Source organism: Crocuta crocuta, unplaced genomic scaffold (genome assembly GCF_008692635.1).
Source record: "Crocuta crocuta isolate KB4526 unplaced genomic scaffold, BGI_CrCroc_1.0 scaffold170, whole genome shotgun sequence".
NCBI lineage: Eukaryota > Metazoa > Chordata > Mammalia > Carnivora > Hyaenidae > Crocuta > Crocuta crocuta.
This window is the reverse complement of record NW_027527853.1, coordinates 5819012-5839195: the sequence shown is the minus strand read 5'-3', so window position 1 is coordinate 5839195 and position 20184 is coordinate 5819012. Positions and strand designations below refer to the sequence as shown.

Here is a 20184-nt window from a genome sequence, read left to right as displayed (position 1 = left end):
ATGGTTTTCTTCTTCTTTTTTTTTTTTTAACATTTACCCAGACAAAAACAGCATTTTATAACCATGGATAAGCCCATGTTTCTGGGATGCCATCATTTTTAGCAACCTAAGAAGTAAATCACTTGAAGTTAAACTGAAATTTTTCCTGAAGCCTTAACCTTTCAAATTTTGTAATTGGACAATTTAGATATAATGTAAACAATTTAAATTGGGCAGTTTAAAAACAGCTATATTAGAATCCATATCCATATCTACAGTTACATAAATGCAAGTTTATTTGTAAGATCTCTGAAAGGAAAGTTTTATCACTGTCAATAGTCTCACTACCCAAATGAGAAAACTAGACAAGTCCTGGTGTGTTTTAGTGAGGTGAGTGAAACTTAGTTAATTAGATATCTAGAGGTTCCTTCTAGTGAACCACTCCTTTTCAAAAAATTGAAATCCCTGTGTTATATTGACTGAAAAGTCATGATTCATGGAATGTCCAAGACTTCATCCATGGAAACCTAGTCATAATCAGATGGTTTGAGATTTTGGCAATTTAGCACCTGCTGGAATAGATTGGGGGACAAACCTCTGTAATCTAACTTCTTTTTTTTGTTTTGTTTTTTTGCTTTTTAGTAATCTGAATTCTTGAACTGCATGTGTTTTCTTTATTCCAACTCATTCCTTACACGGAGGCTCAATCTTCTCTGTATTTGAGTTACTGGTTCAGCTGAAACTGGAAAAACAGTAACTTTGTAGCTGGAATATTATCCAGCCTTATATTGTTTACTTTATTGTAAATTCTGGTAAACAGTGGTCAGTTGATAGTTTTATACTTAAAAAAAAAGTAGTAATAAAGTGCTGCGATGAATAACAAAACAGGGTGAGACATAGGGAGTTCCAGGGACGCTATTTTGCAGTGGCCAAGGTGTAAATGTCAGCTATTATCATTATTATTATTTCATTACATGACGTTTGTTACATTTCTAAATCCATTTTGCCAAGAGAAGAACAATAGGACAAGTGAGAGGAGAGGGAGAAAGGGCAAAAGGAATAGAGGAAAACTAAGTGGGACAAGAGTGAGGAATAGAGAATGCATGGAACAGCATGATGAACAGCAAAACCAACAGTGAAGAGATGGAAAGAAAGAGAAGAGAAAATAGTGGCTGTTATAAGCTAGAGGTTGAAGGGAAGAGGAAGGAAAAGCTAGAATGGAACTCAGAGAAAATAATATTGCTCTTTAGTTGCCCAGTTATGGACTCAAAAATGTTTAGCTTTGGGATGAACAAGCTAATGGAGCTTTCAGGACATTGGTCTGAAGGAAGGACTAGTGACATCATTTGCCAGACTCAGTGCAAAATGAAAATGCAGGCCCCTTTGTTCAAAAAGTATTGAGAATTACAAGATGGTAATGGCAGAGCATTAAGCCAAGAACAACTGCACAGGTCACATACCGGCAAAGCAGAGCTTAGCATAGAGCCTGGCACTCAGCAAGCATTCAGTAAAAACAGTTGTTGAATGAACAGAACCTGGGGCTAATTACTTTTGAACTTCTCTGAGGACTGGCCCATATTTCATAAAAACTGACTTTATTTGGCTCCAATTTCAAATTTCCTTCTATTGTTCTCCACCATGGGGTACAGATCTTTACGGAAGAACAGATTCCTGGACCTGATTTTGCAGTAGGAATCCCCTGGGGCCTGGCTGGGCTCCTCACATCCTCTTGTACTTACAGAGTGTGGCCACTGGAGGTCACTGCGCCAACAAGGCAGAAGTTGAAGGACCGCAGCTGTGAGGACAACCCCAAAGAGCAGCTAAAAGGCAACCAGGAAGGGTTTGTTATTAGAGCCAAAGTATAAAGAACTGCCTCTACTTTACATTTTGATATAGTTCTACAATAACGTGATAACGGCTCTGACACTCCCTAAGAAGCATTGGAATGATATTAGCAAAGTCTTGAGAAGATGAAGATCAGGAAGTCAGCTATAGGGTTCCCAGGAATGGAGAGGGGAATCTTTCTGTAGACATGTACCTACCTCATGAAACATGGTTTCATAACATTAAGCTTAACACCAGAAGTATCTGCCTGTGAGTCATTCATTTAACTACTATTAACTGGGCTGGAAGGCCAACAATACCGACATTGTGCCTGCCCTTGGAAGTGGAGACAGACTCAGCAATTTGTTTAGCATCACAATATGTGGTTCACAGGATGAGCACCGCCTCCGTGGAGAACAGAGAGGCACTTGACTTCTCTGAGATCTGGAGGGCTCACTGTAGTAGATCTGGAACCAAGAGTCTAACCCAAGGCCATGGTCCTGTTTCCTCTCCTACAGCAGGAAACACATTTCAGGCAGTTTCTGTCCATCAGGTATTAAAAAAAAAATGAAGTTCAGGTTCAGAAAACCCTGATATAAAACTAGGATATTTTGTTAATGATTAGAGAAAAGAACATTTATGTGTCTGGTTTTTATTTGTATTTTATCAAAGAGGAAGCTAACTTCTGGGCTTCTTGGTTTAAAAATAAATGTCTGGGGTCACCTGGGTGGCTCAGTTGGTTAAGCCTCTGACTTTGGCTCAGGTCATGATCTCGCTCGTGGCTGGTGAGTTTGAGCCCCGCATTGTGCTCTTTGTTGTCATCACAAAGCCAGCTTCGGATCCTCTGTCTTCTCTCTCTCTGCCCCTCCACCACTAGCTCTCTCGCTCTCTCTCAAAAATGAATAATAATTAAAAAAATAAATGTCTGATAGTTCTGGTCTCTAGTGTTAATGCTGACTGAGCTCTGGGCTAAACATGCATATATTATGTCCTTTAATCCCACACAACTGGGTGAGCTAGGAGCTCTTATTGTCCCTAATTTGCGCTTGAAGAAACCGAGGCTTAGACAAGTTCACTATCTCTCTGGAGGCCCAACATCTAGTTAAAGATGAGTTGGAATTTGAACCCAAGTAGTTAAATACCAGACCAAGTCAGCTGCATTCTACAGCCTCTTTCTGGTGGGGTGGGAGGTGGGGGAAGAGGGCTTTGCCAAGATTGGTTATGAGTTTGTAGACAAGGGGCTCAAAGTCTAAGTCATTAATGACTAAGAGTTTATTTACAGGTTAAATCCTTACTTTGCTGGTTAGTTTCCTCGCTGGACACAGAGTGCATCTCCTCTCCTGCCAGTCTTCCTAGTTTATCTTTCCCTTCCTAAGAGTCCAGAAGAGAGATTTTTGAGTGAATCTCTGGAAGTTAATATCCACTAACTGAAAAAAAAAAAAACCCAATCTGCCTGTGTGTGCCTCCAGCCTCCTCAGACCAGACTGGTTAAATCATCTATCCCCTGGGTAAAAGAACATTGAAACATATGCTTCTTGGGTGAAATTTTTTTTTTTTTTTTAATTGATTGAAGAAATAGGAACTGGTTAATAGCTCCACCTTCAGCTTACTAGCTGTGTGGCCTTGGACAAGTGACTTAATTTCTGTAAATCTGTTTCCTCATATTAAACTGGAGATAGTGAAAGTACCCCATAGGATTAAATTAGATTTCAGTAAATTTAGTACTAATTAAATTCCCAGTTAAATTACTAATTAAGTTAGTAAAGATTAAATTAGATGATATAAAGGGCTTAGCAAATAGTGCTCAATATATAGCTAGTATGGTTTTTATTTTGGCCTATAACTGAAATTCTTTATATTACAGCCTTTTTAGAAATGTATCACTTAGAATAGAATTAGAATAGGCCTTTTTTTGCACATTTATACATTTGTTATATCTATGTCTAAAATTTAAATGTACACAGTTATTTAGAACATTTAGCTTTAAGTTCTTAGCATAAAACTTCAGGTGCTAACGGAAATGTCAGAAGTCATAAAGGGAACCAGCAAAAGCTGTTTCAGAAGGAGAAGTGGTAAATGGACTTCCTTCTGTCTTGACTTGACTTGAGGGGAAGACACTGCTGCTTATGTTGAAGTAACTTCTACGGGCAGGTGTTGAAATAGGCCTGGAGTGAGGAGTACCAAAGCAGGGCTGGCTTCCCGGAACAGGGACTGGGTCAGGGTAGATGGTGTCAGGATTGGTGAAGGGAAGGGGAAAAGGGCTTGGGTAATGAATGCTCAGGAAAGGAATGCTCTGTCAGGAGAGAGCTGTCAAGTAAGAAGATGGCCTGTGCCACTTGCCCTGCTCTCTACACCTTGCTTTACTCTTCAGAACAATGAATTCTGCACATCAGTTGAGCTAAGAGTGTCTGCCATTTCCTGCAGGGAGAAATGGATTTCCATTCTCTTTGTAGGAAGATAGAAATCTGTCTTCATTTCATATGTTTTGGTTTCGGGTTCGATTTTCAAAAAGTTTATTTTCCCCTCTCAAGAGCTGAACCTGAATTTCAGATGTACTAACACCAGATGGTGGTGGTTGACACTTGGAGACTCAGTCGGCTAAGAAAATAATTCCGTTTTTCACTATTAAAAAAATGGCATGAAGGGCCCAAACAGTGGGGTCTAGGTACAGGAACTTGGCTTGACTCACAGATAAAATTTTAAATAGCCAGAGGAATGGATGAAGTTTATGTCCTCTCACAAAAGTCCATAAATATTGTTTCTTGCTTTGAGGCCCTTGATAAAAGTGGGCATCATGGAATTTGCGTTACACATTTGCTGTTAATACTACAGATTTCTATTCAGACAACTGAATACAACTATATAAATGTTATATATGTCAATATATAAAGAGTAAGTTTAAAAACGAATTTTTTACAATTTCCTATTGTTCTAATTCCAAATTGTTACTAATCATAGATTAATCAAACTCCTGCCTTATGCTCAAAACTCTTTGAAATGCTCCTTTCTAACTCATCTTGAATTCTTTCCAATGGCTTCTGATCTTCAGCATTGTCTGGTTTCAAAACCCCTTTCTCTCAGCCACATGTAGAACTCCAAGGGGAACTATACAGAATTGCAAAATTAAAAAAAAAAGTCATCTCTGAACTTCAAGTCTTTAACATAGTGTGACAGTGCTGGTGGCCTCAGGAAGACATTTTTTTGGTTTTGTTTTGGCATATTCTTACATCTTGAGAAAGTGTGATTTCCCAGAGAAGATCTGGATTCTTCCGTACCATTGAGATAGTGGAAATAGGCTTGTGATGGGGTTTCTTGGTAGAATGGGCAGTTGGATGTAGCAGACCTTCCTTGGCCATCCACGCCAATGTGTACTCAGATCAGTCACATTTTGATTCCCAGGGGACCAAGTGTACAAAAACAAACAAAACTCACAGATGTATGGAAAGGAACTAATCAAAACAAGTGCACACTATTAAAAAAAAATTGGTAGTGGAGTGGACAAATGTGCTAAATCGAGTCTAGAATTAGCAGAGAAGGTTGTGATGAGACGGAGGAATCTTTATGAGGGAGAGACATTGAGTTGGCCTCCAGGGAGGACAGCAATTTCAGATTTATAGAAAGGAGGGTATTTATGTATGTTAGTAAGGTTTATAGGGCCCTTAACTATATGTGGCAGGCAAAATAATGGTTCCCCAAAAAGGTTCACGGCCTAATGCCTGAAACCTGTAAATATGTTGTACTTGACAAAAGGGGTTGTTGCAAATGTGATTAAAGTTAAGATCTTAAGATGGAAGATTATCCAGACTTACATGGTTGGGTTCAAACTAATCACAGGGGTCGTTAAGAGGAGCGAAACTTTTTTTAAAAAATTTTTTAACGTTTTAATTTATTATTGAGATACAGAGAGACACAGCATGAGCATGGGAGGGGCAGAGAGAGTGGGAGACACAGAATCTGAAGGAGGCTCCAGGCTCTGAGCTGTCAGCACAGAGCCCAACGTGGGACTCGAACTCACAAACCTCAAGATCATGACCTGAGCTGAAGTCTGACGCTTAACCGAGCCACCACGGTACCCCAAGAGCAGTGAATCTTTGAAGGCCTATGTCAGAATCAGAGAGAGATGTGACTACGGAAGAATGAAGAATGGTCAGAGAGATGCAGTGTTGCTGGCTTTAAAGAATGAGGAAGGGGGGCCCTGAGCTAAGAATTCTGGGTGGCCTCTATAAGCTGGAAAAGGTAAGGACATGAATTCTCTGGAAAGGAACACAGTCATGCTGACTCCTTGAAATTAGCCCAATAAGACAGATCCCTGTTGGACTTCTAACCTACAGAACTGTAAGATAACGCATCTGAATGTTTTAAGCGACTAAGCTTGTGGTAATTTGTTACAGCAGTATTTAGAAAACTAATACGAGATAGTTATATGAGGTAGACCCTACAGTTGTGGTCATTTACAGATGTGGAAACTGAAAAAGATAACTAGGGTCCTTCTCAGTGTCACCCAGCTGTGAAGTGAAGGAGCAGGGAATTAAATTGAGGACACCTGTTTTGAGAACCCATGCAATAGCCCCTCCCAGGATTTTTGTGGGCAGGCAGATGGAAGTAAGCTTCTAGTAAAAACTCACTGAAGGGAATGAGTTACACAGCTGGATAGGAAAGTGTGTGATTCACTCAAAGAGGAGTTCAGAGACTTGGCTTAATGGGGACTGGAAAAGAGTTGTCCCTCAGGGCTAGGTTTGCATTCCCTGATTATCTTCCTCAGTTGCTTTGGTCATGACAAACTGGTTTACTCAGCGTCCCACAAGTCATTAAGCAGGACACTCCTATATTAGTACTTGGCTGAAGGACCCCCCCTCCCCACTTTCCCCCTCTCTCTCTCTATTGCCTGCTACTTTCAAGAGTTTCTACCCCTCCACCTCCCAGCTACAGCAACTGGAAGGCACTTGGGTTCAAGGATTTGAAGGGCCAAGACATGAAGTCACTTGTATCTTTGCCACAAAGGGTCAAGACTGGCCACTGTGAACTTCCTGCAGGCAGATAATGGCTCCCCAGAGCAGTAGTGCACCCAGAGCATAAGTCATGGTCGACAGCTGGGATTTGCTTGGCACATTCCTAAAATAAATCTTACTCCCACACACAATTTTTATTTTCTTGAGTGCACATTTTCTTTTCTCTGACTCTTCGCCACCGAGAGTACATTAGGCCTCCTTGTTAAATGTCCCCGTAGTTTTTTTTATTACAGATCGCGGGACGTTATTTCATTGTCAACCTGCTTCATTATTAAGGTGTTTCCAGCACGTAGCAGAGGGTCTGGCACAGACTACAAGAATGTACGGTAAAGCCAGGTCTGTCACTAGATAGCAACTAGGGGCAAATAGCAGGGGATAGCGGAAGGCGACGCCTCTTCACTCCTCGCCTGGGTCGACAGCACCTTGCGCTCGGACAGGTGCTGGAGCGAAGCCCGGGAGTCGGTCGCGTGCCCGGGTGCCGCCGCCCTCGCACTCCGCGCGCCCCCGCGCCGCCTCCCCGCTCGCCACGCCCCTTTGCGCGCGCGCCTCAGGCCGCTTGCCCTCGCTGTTTGCGCGGCGCCGCGCCTCACCGGCTCCTCAGCTTCCAACCAAGATGGCGGAGAATGGCGAGGGTCTGGGCACAGTTCCGGAACATGAGCGGATCTTGCAGGAGATCGAGAGCACCGACACCGCCTGCGTGGGACCCACCCTTCGGTAAAACTCTCATCCCCCCGGGACCTCGCTCTGCCGCCGCTGGCCGCTCATCAGGAGCCGGGCGGGGCGTCAGCCACCGGCCGCGCGAGGGGCGTCCCGACAGGTGGTGCGCGCGGAGGCGGGCGGGGGNGGCCGAACGGGCGGTTGCACCTGTCGGCAAGGCCTGCCTTCGCGGCAGGAGCTGTCACTACCCAGCCGGTGGGTGTGGCCACCGCGGCGCCTCTGACCGCGGGATCCGTGGCGCCGCCCGGCCCTGGCCTGGGGTCTCGGGGACGCGCCTTGGGCCTCCCGGACTCCCGGCGGGGCTGCCGGTGGCTGTGCTGAGGCGAAGGTTAACTGCCAGTAGCCGGCGTGACTGAGGCGCCGAGGCGCGCGCAGGTGGAAACCCTGGCGCGCGCGGCTGCGGCGGGCGGGGGAGAATTGAAATTGGGCGGGAGACGCCGGCACGATTACCCCTCAGCCCGGCCGGAGTGGGCGAGAAAGGAGCGTGGGCCGGCGGGGAGGAGCTGATGCTCAGGAGCGTGCTAGTGTTACAGAGCGCTCGCCAGGCACGCTTTCTGGAGTTAGGGAAGCGTTTACTTATTTATGAACGTCTCATTAATTTTGCATTAACTTTCCCATTTGTTTTAAAAAAGATCTGCACCCTTTAAAAATAGTACTAATAACGAATATTCCAGACTGAAAAACTGCTGCCCTAAAAGCAGAGTATCAGCCGGACACTGTTGTGATCCACTATATTAGGTTAGTCATTCTCATCGAGAAGTGCCTTTCAGAGGAGCCTGACTGGCTTAAGTCGGAAGAGTATGCGACTCTTCTTGATCTCAGTGTCTTGAGTTCGAGCCCTCCTTGGGTGTAGATTACTGAAAAATGCGGTTCACCTCTCGTAAGGATAATAATGAAATTATTATTCACTTAGGGTACTTAGGAATGATTGTGCTTTAACAGTATTTTCTTCAGCATACACTTCCTAGAAATGAAGCACTGTATGTTTTGTGGACCCATGGGTGTAGTATCAAGTGAAGCCATATCAAATTATAATGTAAATCCACCTTGCCCTGAAAGTCTGGAGTATTTTGCCCTAGTCCTACCACTGAAGAAGTGTGCAGTCCTAGGCAAAAATCATTTAAGCTCTCTGAACCTCAGTTTTCTTATTCTACTTGAGAAAGGGGTGGATGTTTAGATGCGCGGGATGTTAGAGACCTTGTCTGTTCACTGCTGTGCCCCTAATGCGAAGCATGTGGTAAGCACTTGATCAATTTTTTTTTTTGTCACATGAAGTTCCTGTTAGCTACGATAAGCATAATTGGTGTATTTCCTTAATTTTCCAGCGTAGTTTTTCTTTTCATAAAACCCTGTACATTTGGTAATGAAAGTAGAAATAATAGATGAAAAGGAAGCATTCTTTTCCTAATTGCATGCTGAAACTGAAAAAGTATAGTATGTGGTGTAGTTATCAGAACAGACAGTTTTTGAAAATATATGTGGTTATGAGGGAGATACTTCCTGTTGGGGAAAAACGCTAGGCAGTATCTTTAAAAAGAGATGAAATTACTTGGAAAAATTTGAAATATATTGAGAGACTTTTGTGACACAAATAGAATATATGTATTCACAGTGTTATCATTCTGTTCTCTTTTGCTGGGGAATTGTGTCACCTTACTTTGTTGAAACCTACGCTATTTTCTTTGGCCAACTCCAGTGACTCATACTCATCCTATATATATACCCTTGTCATCTCATTTACAAGCAGACTCTACGTATACATAGAAGGCACAGCTAGCAGTCCTTTCTCTTGGACAGTGTTTAAGCTATTACTGATTTTTCCCTAGGTTTCACTAAGTGCTAATATTAAAATTTTAAAAACCCTTTTTTTGAAAGATGAAAGTAAAATAGTATAATGATCCTCCACGGAGCGATCATCTAGCTTCAGTTCAGCCGCTGGCCAGTGTCAGTCCGTCTTTTCCCCTATCCACTCTCCCTCACCCTGGATTATTTTGAAGCAAATCCTGGACATCAGTTCACCTGGACAGCAAGGTGCCTACCACATACTTGGTGTTAGGGGCACAGCAGTAAACAACTAAAATAAGCAAGATCTCTAATGTCCTGGGTATCTAAACACCCCTCCCTCCTTTCCCAAGTACAGGAATAAGAAAACTGAGGTTCAGAGAGTTTAGTATTAGTTTAGAGTAATTTTTGTTACTTCCCAATTATCTTTTCGTTGGCCTCTTGGCTTTTGATATTGTTTCTATTTTTTTTTCTCTGTAGGAGACTTTTTCAGCCTTACCTTTCTTGATTTTTTAAAAAACGTTTATTTATTTTGAGAGAGAGAGACAGTGAGGGAGGGGCAGAGAAAGAAGGAGAGAGAGAGAATCCCAAGTAGGCTCTGCACTGTCAGCGCAGAGCCTGCAGCAGGGCTTGAACTCACAAACCATGAGATCATGACCTGAGCTGAAACCAAGAGTCAGATGCGTAACCAACTGAGCCACCCAGGTGCCTCTTCCAGATTTACTTTTTATTCCCAATGATTAAATGAGAAGCATGTCACACACTTTTCACTGGAGCTGGCCTACAATATGGTTCTCTTACCACAGTGGAATTAAATTAGAAGTCAATAATAGAAAACAAGAAAATTCCTAAATTTTGGGGCACTGAGTAACACACATCTAAATAACCCATGGGTGAAAGAAGAAACAAACAAAAAAGTTAGAAAGTGTTTGAACTGAATAAAATGGAAACACATCAGAATTTGTGGGGTACATCTGAAGAATATATAGAGATTTATAGTGCTAAACATCTTTACTGGGAAGGAATGGTTTCAAATCAATGGCATTAGCTTCTAACCTAAGAGGCTAGGAAAAGAAGAGCTAATGAAATAAAAAAGAGCCAAAGAAAGGAGCTGATAAAGAGGATGATAAAGACTGGAGCAGAAATCTGCAAAAATTCTCAACAAGATACTAGCAAATCAAATTCAACAGCATATAAAACAAAGTATTCACCATGATCATGTGGAATTCATTCCTGAACTGCAGGGCTGGTTCAGCATTTGCAAATCAATCAATGTGTGATACACTACGTCAATGAAAGGAAGGATAGGAACCATATGATCTTGTCAATAGATGGCAGAAAAAGCATTTGACAAAATACAGCATCTATTCTTAATAAAAACCCTCAAGAAAGTTGGGATTAAAGGAACATACGTAAACATAAAAGCCATATGTGAAAAGCCCACAGCTAACACCATCCTCAAGGGTAAAAACTGAGAGCTTTCTCCTGAGATCAGGAACACGACAGAGATGTACACTCTCACCACTGTTGTTTAACATAGTGTTGGAAGTCCTAGCATCAGCATTTAGACAACAAAATGAATTAAAAGGCATCCAAATTGGCAAAGAAGTCAAACTTTCACTTTTCACAGATGACATGGTGCTCTACATGGTAAACCCAAAAGACTGCTAGAACTGATATGTGAATTCAGCAAAATTTCAAGGTACAAAGTCAATGTACAGAAATCGGTTGCATTTTTATATACCAATAATGAATCAACAGAAAGAGAAATAAAGAAACTGATCCCATTTACAATTGCACCAAGAACCATAAAATACCTAGGAGTAAACTTAATTGAAGATGTGAAAGATTTGTATGCTGAGAATTATAGAATGCTATGAAGGAAATTGAAGAAGACATAAAGAAATGGAAAAACGTTCCATGCTCATGGATTGGAAGAATAAATATTGTTAAAAATGTCAATACTATCCAAAGCTATCTACACATTCAATGCAATCCCAATCAAATTTGCACCGGTGTTCTACTCAGAGCTAGAACAAACAATCCTAAAATTTGTGTGGAACCACAAAAGAGGCCGAATAACCAAAGTAATATTGAAGAAAACCAAAGTGGGAGGCATCACAATCCCAGACTTTGGCCTCTACTACAAAGCTGTAATCATCAAGACAGTATGGTACTGGCGCAAGAACAGACACATAGACCGATGGAACAGAATAGAGAACCCAGAATTGGACCCATACATGTATGGCCAACTAATCTTTGACAAAGCAGGAAAGAGCATCCAGTGGAAAAAAGACAGTCTCTTTAGCAAATGATGCTGTGAGACCTGGACAGCAACATGCAGAAGAATGAAACTAGACCCCTTTCTTACACCATACACAAAAATAAACTCAAAATGGATGAAAGACCTAAATGTGAGACAGGAAACCATCAGAACCCTAGAGGAGAAAGCAGGCAATGACCTTTTGGACCTTAACTGCAGCAATTTCTTGCTCAACACATCTACGAAGGCAAGGGAACTAAACGCAAAAATGAACTATTGGGACCTCATCAAGATAAAAACCTTCTGCATTGCAAAGGAAACAGTCAACAAAACTAAAAGGCAACCGACAGAATGGGAAAAGATGTTTGCAAATGACATATTGGATAAAGGGTTAGTATCCAAAATCTATAAAGAACTCACCAAACCCCACACCCGAAAAACAAATAATCCAGTGAAGAAATGGGCAGAAGACATGAATAGACACTTTTCCAAAGAAGACATCCATGTGGCCAACAGACACATGAAAAGATGCTCAATGTCACTCATCAGGGAAATACAAATCAAAGCCACACTAAGATACCACCTCACACCGGTCAGAGTGGCTAAAATGAACAAATCAGGAAACTACAGATGTTGGCGAGGCTGTGGAGAAACGGGAACCCTCTTGCACTGTTGGTGGGAATGCAAACTGGTGCAGTCATTCTGAAAAGCAGTGTGGAGGTTTTTCAAAAATATTAAAAGTAAAACTACCCTATGACCTAGCAATAGCACTAATAGGAACTTACCCAAGGGATACAGGAGTGCCATGTACCCCAATGTTTATAGCAGCACTATCAACAATAGTCAAATTATGGAAAGAGCCTAAATGTTCATCAACTGATGAATGGATCAAGAAGATGTAGTGTATATATACAAGGGAATGCTGCTTGGCAATGAGAAATAATGAAATCATGCCACTTGCAGCAATGTGGATGGAACTGGAAGGTATTATGCTGAGTGAAATAAGTCAGAGAAGGACAGATACCATATATTTTCACTCACGTGGATCTTGAGAAACTCAGCCGAAGACCATAGGGGAAAGGAAGGGGAAAATATAGTTACAAACAGAGAGGGAGGGAAGCAAATCGTAAGAGACTCTAAAATACAGAGAACATACTGAGAGGGAATGAGGGAATGGGGGAATGGGGAAGAAGGGAAAATGAGTGATGAGCATTGAGGAGGGCGCTAGTTGGGATGAGCACTGGGTGTGGCATGTAAGCCAATTTGACAATAATATGAATGAGAAAGATTGGAGTGGAAATCAATGAAATAGGAAATAGAAAAACAATTGAGAAAGTCAGTGAAATGAAAACGTGGTTCTTTGAGATCTGTAAAGTTGATAAACCTCTGAGAAAGAAAGGGAGAAGATACCAGTTATCAGGGGTTAGCAATTCCTGATATCAAGGTCAGAATGAGAGGTGACATCACTACAGATTCTACAGATATTAAAGGAGTGTTATGAATAATTTCATGCCAATACATTTGACAACTTAGAAGAAATGGACAGATTCCTTGGAGGAGACAAACTATCAAAATAATTTCCCCAAATTGGTCTTTAGATTCGGAGAAAATTGAAATCCTGGCAGAAGTTTTTTTTTTTTTTTTGGTTTGTTTTTTGGGGTTTTTTTCTGGTAGACATTGATAAGCTGAGTTCAATTTCAAAAGTTCATATGGAAATCCATAGGACTAGGGTGCCTGTGTGGCTCAGATGGTTAAGCGTCTCACTCTTGATTTGGGCTCAGTTCATGATCTCATGGTTTGTGAATTTGAGCCCCAGTTTGGGCTCTGAGCAGACAGTACGGAGTCTGCTTGGGATTCTCTTTCTCCCTTTCTCTTCTCTGCATCCCTGCCTCTCTCTCTCTTTCTCACAAAATAAATAAACATTAAAAAATAAAATGCATAGGACCTAGAAGAGTCTTACTTGGGAGAACATGAACAGAGCTGGAGGACTTAGACCACCTACTTTAAATGTTTATTATAAAGCTATAGTAATCTAGCCAGTGTGATATTAGCATCAAGATAAATAGATCCACAGGGCACCTGGGTAGCTTAGTCAGGTAAGCATCTGACTTCAGCTCAGGCCATAATCTCACGGTTCCTGCGTTTGACCTGTGTCAGGCTCTTTGCTGTCAGCATGGAGCCTGCTTCCAGTCCTCTGTCCCCTTCTTTCTCTGCTCCTCTCCCACTCACACTCATATGCTCTCCCTCTCTCTCAAAAAAGAATACACATTAAAAAAAAGGGATAAACAAATAGATACATGAAACTGGGTAAGAGACAGATTCACACATATGGTCAAATTAATTTTTGACAAAGATATAAAGGCAGTTCATTAGAAAAGGATAGTGTTTTTTTTTTTTTTAATTTATTTTGAGAGAGAGAGCAGGAGTAGGGAAGGAGTAGAGAGAGAGAGGGAGAGAGAGAATCTCAAGCAGGCTCCCTGCTGCCAGCACAGAACCTGACAAGGGGCTCAAATTCATGAAACTGAGATCATGACCTGATCTGAAACCCAAGTTGGATGCTTACCCAACTAAGCCACCCAGGTGCCCCAGAAAATGACAGTGTTTTTAAATAATGGTGAAACAATTGCATATGCACATGCAAAATAATGAACTTTGATCCATACTCCATACCAAATTTAAAACGTAACTCAAAGTGGATCATAAACTTAAATATAAAATGTATAACTATTGAATGCCTAGAAACTGTAGGAAAAAATCTTTGTGACTTTGGTTAGGCAAAGATTTCTTAGATACTATTCCTTTTTTTAATGTTTTATTTTTTTCTGAGAGAGAGAGAGACAGCATGAGCAGGGGAGGGTCAGAGAAAGAGGGAGACACAGAATCCAAAACAGGCTCCAGGCTCTGAGCTAGCTGTCAGCACAGAGCCTGATCGGGGCTCAAACCCACGAACGATGAGATCTGACCTGAGCCAAAGTTGGACACTTAACCGACTGAGCCACCCAGGCGGCCCTCTTGATACTATTCCAAAAGCATTATATATAAAAGGAAAAATTGATACATTAAGCTTCATCAAAATTGAGAACATGTGGTTTTCAAAGATACTGTTAAGTAAATTAAAAACCACAGGCAGGTAGAAAATATCTGAAAATCACATATCATAAAAAAAAAAAAGTGTGTCCACACTGTATAGAAAAGTCTTTTAGTCTAGGGAAGAAAACAACAATCCTATTAAAAAATGGGTAAACAATTGAGGTAGATACTTTACCAAAGAAAGTACACACAGGACAAATAAGTACTGGAAAAGACGGTTAACAACATTAGTCATTAGAAATGCAAATTAAAACTACAACATTGAATCACACTATTAGAATGTTTAAAATTAAAAAGACTGACTATACCATGTATTCATTCGGTGAGGTTGTAGAACACCTGGGACTCTTCTGCTCTGTGGTGGAAATTTCATAGAACCGTTTATCAGGTTGAAGAAGTTCCCTTATATTTCTAGTTTCTTGAATGTTTTTATTATGAAAGAGTGTTGAATATTGCAGATGCTTTTTCTGCATCTATTGAGATGGTCATGTGGTTTTTTATCCTTTATCGTATTTATGTGGTATAGCACATTAGTTAATTTTCAGATGTAAACCACCATTGCGTTTGTGGGAAAAATCCCACTTGATCACAGTGTATAATCTTTTTTATAGGTTGCTGAATACTGTTTGTTAGTATTTTGTTTAGGATTTTTGCATGTATATTCACAAGAGGTTTTTAGTCTGTTATTTTCTGGTGATGCCTTTGTCTGGTTTTGGTATGAGCATAGTATCTCAGAGTGAGTTGGTTATTGTTCCCTGAATTGAGATGACCATTTGGGGGTTTTTTCCCCTTTGTTTTATTCATGTGATATAATAGTACATTGATTTTTAATGTTGAATCTCTCTTGGAATTCCTAGCATAGATCCCATTTGGTCATGGTGTATAATCCTTTTACTGTGTTGTTGGATTTGTTTTTTTTTTAATATTTTGTTGAGTATTTTTACATCTGTGTTTGTAAGAGATAAAAGTTTGTAGTTTTCTTTTTGTATTTATCTGGCTTTGGTATTAGAATAATGCTGGTCTCCTAGGATAAGTTAGGGAGTGTCCCTCCCCTTACACTTTTTAGAGGAGTTTGTGAAGGATTAGTGTTAATTCTTTAAATATTTGGTAAAATCTATCTGTGAAGCCATCTGGTGTTTCCTTGACTGGAGATTTTTGATTATTGAATCAATGTCTTGTAGAAATCTGTTCAGATTTTCTAGTCTTTTTGAATCAGATTTGATAGTTTGTATCTTTCTAGAAACTTGTGCATTTTTTCTAGGTTATCAAATTATTGGTATGCAGTTATTCATAGCATTTCCTTAATAACTCTTACTTCTGTGAGGTCAGTAGTAATGACCTCTTTCATTCTGGATTTTAGCAATTTGAGTCTCTCTTTTTCCCTTGGTCAATCTGGCTAAAGATTTTTCAGTTTTGTTGATCTTTTCAAAAAAACCAAACAACTCTTGGTTTTATGACTTTTATGGTTTTATGTTTTCTAATTATTTCTTTTTTTAAAAAATTTTTTAAATGTTTCTTTATTTTTGAGAGAGACAAAGACAGATCATGAGCAAGGGATAGGCAGAGAGAGAGGGAAACACAGAATCTGTAACAGGCTCCAGGCTCTGAGCTGTCAGCACAGAACCCATCACAGGGCCAACCTCATGAACTTTGAGATCATGACCTTAGCTGAAGTCAAAGTCAGACGCCCAACTGACTGAGCCATTCAGGTGCCCCTAATTATTTTATTTCTAATCTTTATTATTTCCTCTCTTCTGCTTGTGTTGTTTTAGTTTTCTTTTTATTGTTGCCTTATGATAGAAACAGGCTCTTGACTTGAGATCTTTGCCATTTTTAAATACAGGCTTTTGCAGCCATAAATTTCTCTCTAAGCACTGCTTTAGCTTCATCCTGAAGTATTTTTAAAATTTCTTTTATGATTTCCTCTTTGACTAATTGGTTAATGTCCACATATTTGTGAATTTGTCAAGTGTCTTTCTATTATTAATTCCTAACTTCATTACATTGTGGTTAGAAATCATATTTTGAATAATTTCAGTTCTTTTAATTTTATTGAGGCTTCTTTTATGGCCTAACATGTGGTCTGTCCTGGAGAACGTTCCATGTGCACTTGAGAGGAATGTCCATTATTAGTTAATGGATAGTTTTTTACTTCACATTATTTTGGATTCTGTTGTCAGTATGCTCTGTGTGTGTGTGTGTGTGTGTGTGTGTGTGTGTGTGCGCGCGCATGTGTGTGTTAATATTGACATCTGGGCTCACTGTTTTGATTGTGAAGAACTTCTATTAGTTTTTCTTGTATGGCTGGTCTGCTGCTAACTAATTCTCCCAGTTTTTGTTGATCTGGGAACATTCTTATTTCATCTTCATTTTTGAAGGACAGTTTGTTGGATATTAGACTTTTGGTTGACAGTTTTTTTCTTTTAGTACTTGGAATATGTCATCATACTGTTTTTTGGCCTCCATTTTTTCTGTTAACCTTACTAGTATAAACTTGTATGTGATAAGTAGTTTTTCTCTTTCTACTTTCAAGATGTTCTTTGTATGTTCTTTGTATTTCATTATTTTCACTATGATGTGCCTGGGGATGGGTCTCTTTGTGTTATCCTTCTTGGAGTTCCTTGGTTATCTTTGATGTCCAGATTATTATTTTTCATCAAATTGGGAATTTTAGTCATAATTCCATCAAATATTCTTTCTGACTTTATTACCATCATAAAATACCACTGTTGTGCCCTCATCATGTGTATTTTGATGTGCTTGATGGCATTTACATTTGTCTGAGGTGCTGTTCATTTTCTTCATTCTTTTTTCTCTGTGTTCTTTGGATTGTATAATCTCTATTAGTCTGTCTTCATATAGTCTTTTTTTTTTTTTTTTTTGCCAGTTCACATCTAATATTGATATCCTCTAATGCATTTTTCATTTCTGTTGCTGATTTTCAACTCCAGAGTTTCCACTTTTAAAAATAATTTCTTTTTTTAATGTTTATTTATTTTTGAAAGGGAGAGAGCTGTGCACAAGTGAGAGCATGGGCTGGGCAGAGAGATGGAGAAAGAGAATCCCAAGCAGGCTCCATGCTGTCAATGCAGAGCCCGATGTGGGGCTTGGTCTCATGAACCATGAGATTGTGACCTGAGCCAAATCAAAAGCTTAACTGACTGAACCACCCAGGTGCCTCCAAAATAATATTTATCTTTATCAATATTTTCTTTTATTAGACATTGTCATCATACTTTCATTTACTAACTTAAGTATATTCTTTTTACTATTATGAATATAGTACTTTGATGCCTTTGTGAAATCCAACATCTGAGCCATCTTATGGGGCCTGTTTCTTTTTCTTTGTATGACTCACAGTCTCCTGTTTCTTTGCTTATCTCATAATTTGTTGTTGTTGTTCTTGTAGAAAACTAGAAAGCATAGATAATATATTATGGCAACTGTTGATACTGATTCACCATCAGCCTGATTCTAAGGGTAGCTCTGGAACTTGGATGACATCAGAGAGTTATTCTCCTTTGAGTTGAGTCACCGGGATTCTCTTTTCCCTCATCTCCAGAAATCTCTCCTCTGCTGCAGGTTGCCCCTAGAGTGTCTGTGCCATGTGTGGCATGACTTCCTAGGCATCACTGGGTAGAGCGCCTCCCACTTGTCAGTCTCCAGAGGAGAGCGCAGCTGGGAGTCCTCAGCAGCTGGGAGACGAATGCACTCCCAGGTAACGGATTCACTGTACACTCCAGCAGCTAGAACCCATCTATGCAGATGGTGCTCAATAAATGTCAAAGGAATAAATGATACAACTTTTTTCTTTATCTCTCTATTTTACATTTATTCCTGGCTTAATGATTTTTCTAGTGGATGAAATCCTCTAAATTTCCTAATCTTCATTTTTGTATCTTGTTTTCCAAACTTATTTTTTTTTAAGTTTTTATATATTTACTGAGAGAGAGAGAGAGAGAGCCCGAGAGCATGTGGGGGAGGGACAGAGAGAGAGACAGAGACAGAGAATCCCATGCAGGCTCCAGGCTCTGAGCTGTCCACACGATCCCAACTCGGGGCTCCATCTCATGAATCATGAGATTATAAACTAAGCCGAAATCCAGAGGTGGCCGCTCAACCAACTAAGCCACCCAGGCACCCCTGTTTTTTAAAATTATGATAAAATATTCATAGTATAAAATTTGCCATTTTAGCAGTTTTTAAGTGTACAGTTCTGTGTCATTAAGTATATTCACAGTTATTCTGTAGCTATCACCATCATCCATCTTCAGAATGTTTTCATCTTCCCCAGCTGCAACTGTGTTCATTAAACACTAACTCCTCATTCACTTTTCCCACCAGCCTCTGGCAACTACTGTTCTATTTCTGTGAATTTGAATACTTTATATATGTGGAATCATAGTACTTGTCCTTTTGTGACTGGCTTATTTCACTTAGCATAATGCCTTCAGGATTCATCCATGTTGTAGCATGTGTGACAATTTCCTTCAAGGCTGGCTAAAACTCCATTGCATGGATACATTATTTTTTGTTTATCATTCATCAGTGCACAGTAGTATTGCTTCCATCTTTTGACTGTTATGAATAATGCTGCTATGAATATGCTATACAAATATGTGTTTGAATACAGTGGTAATTTTTCAGGCCAGTGTCTGAGATACGTTCCGACTGCAGAAGGGCTCTCTATCTCTTCTTTCCCTAGTTCTCTTTGGTAAACTAGGTGACCTGTGATTGAGCTTGTTGTCCTTATGAGCTACCAGCCTCCTTTCAATTGTGTGCTGCTAAAATCGCCATTGTTTTTAAGAGTGCCCTTAATGTTTGAACTTCCCTACACTCTGTTTTAAATAAAGTGACTTTCTTTGGGGAGAGCTTCACAGCTGTCTACACTTATCTCCTGTATCTCTCTGTGGGTATAATCTCTGAGCCACTTCTTCAAAGCTGGGGGTAGGAACAGTGGCTTGCTTTTCCCAGACACCCTTGTTTTAAGATCAGGACTCTGGACATGGCAGTAAATTCCGGTGTACTCAGTTTGCACTCACAGTGTGGAGCCTCTGTCCTGGGTGTGATCTGGAGTGAGACAGTCAGGAGCCTGGTATTCCTGGCTGCGATCTGGGACACTCGCCTGGGGCTGAGTGGAGGAAGGGAGACTGGATAGAAGAAGGGAGCCCCAGCCTTCTTGGCCACACTTACCTGGAACACAAAGTTGATGGGAGGGAAGATGGGAAATACTGGATGCCTTTCCTTTTTTTGACCCTTGACTGAAACGTAGGGGGAGAGAAAGCCCTGCCTTCTCGCCCACACCCACCCAGGATGGAGCTTCTGTCATGCTGAGCTGGGGGGGTTACAGAGGAAGGATGTGGGTCATGGTTCAAGGGCCACCTACTCTTATAGTTCTTACCAAGTATTTAGTAGATTTTCTTGAATAAATGTTTCTTCACATGCTGTATGCTCTTAGAACAACCTCCAGAGACTTTAGTTCTTTTTTTTTTTTTTTTTTTTTTTTTTTTTTTTTTTTTT

General features: G+C 40.4%; 1 protein-coding gene across 3 annotated transcripts in view; it reads left to right on the top strand.

Moving 5' to 3' along the window:
• The window catches only part of EXOC6 (exocyst complex component 6), a 221582-nt gene that overhangs the window by 7768 nt on the left and 193630 nt on the right, over positions 1-20184 (top strand). Inside the window, exon 1 of one of the 3 annotated variants that reach the window (XM_077779805.1) lies at positions 7396-7526. The exons of 1 other annotated variant lie outside the window; for it this stretch is intronic. In XM_077779805.1, coding sequence (XP_077635931.1) covers positions 7426-7526 — 101 coding nt within the window. In that variant the 5' untranslated portion in view covers positions 7396-7425. Of the gene's footprint in view, positions 1-7395; positions 7527-20184 lie in introns of those variants that run through there. One more of the 3 variants, XM_077779789.1, reaches the window with a different exon arrangement.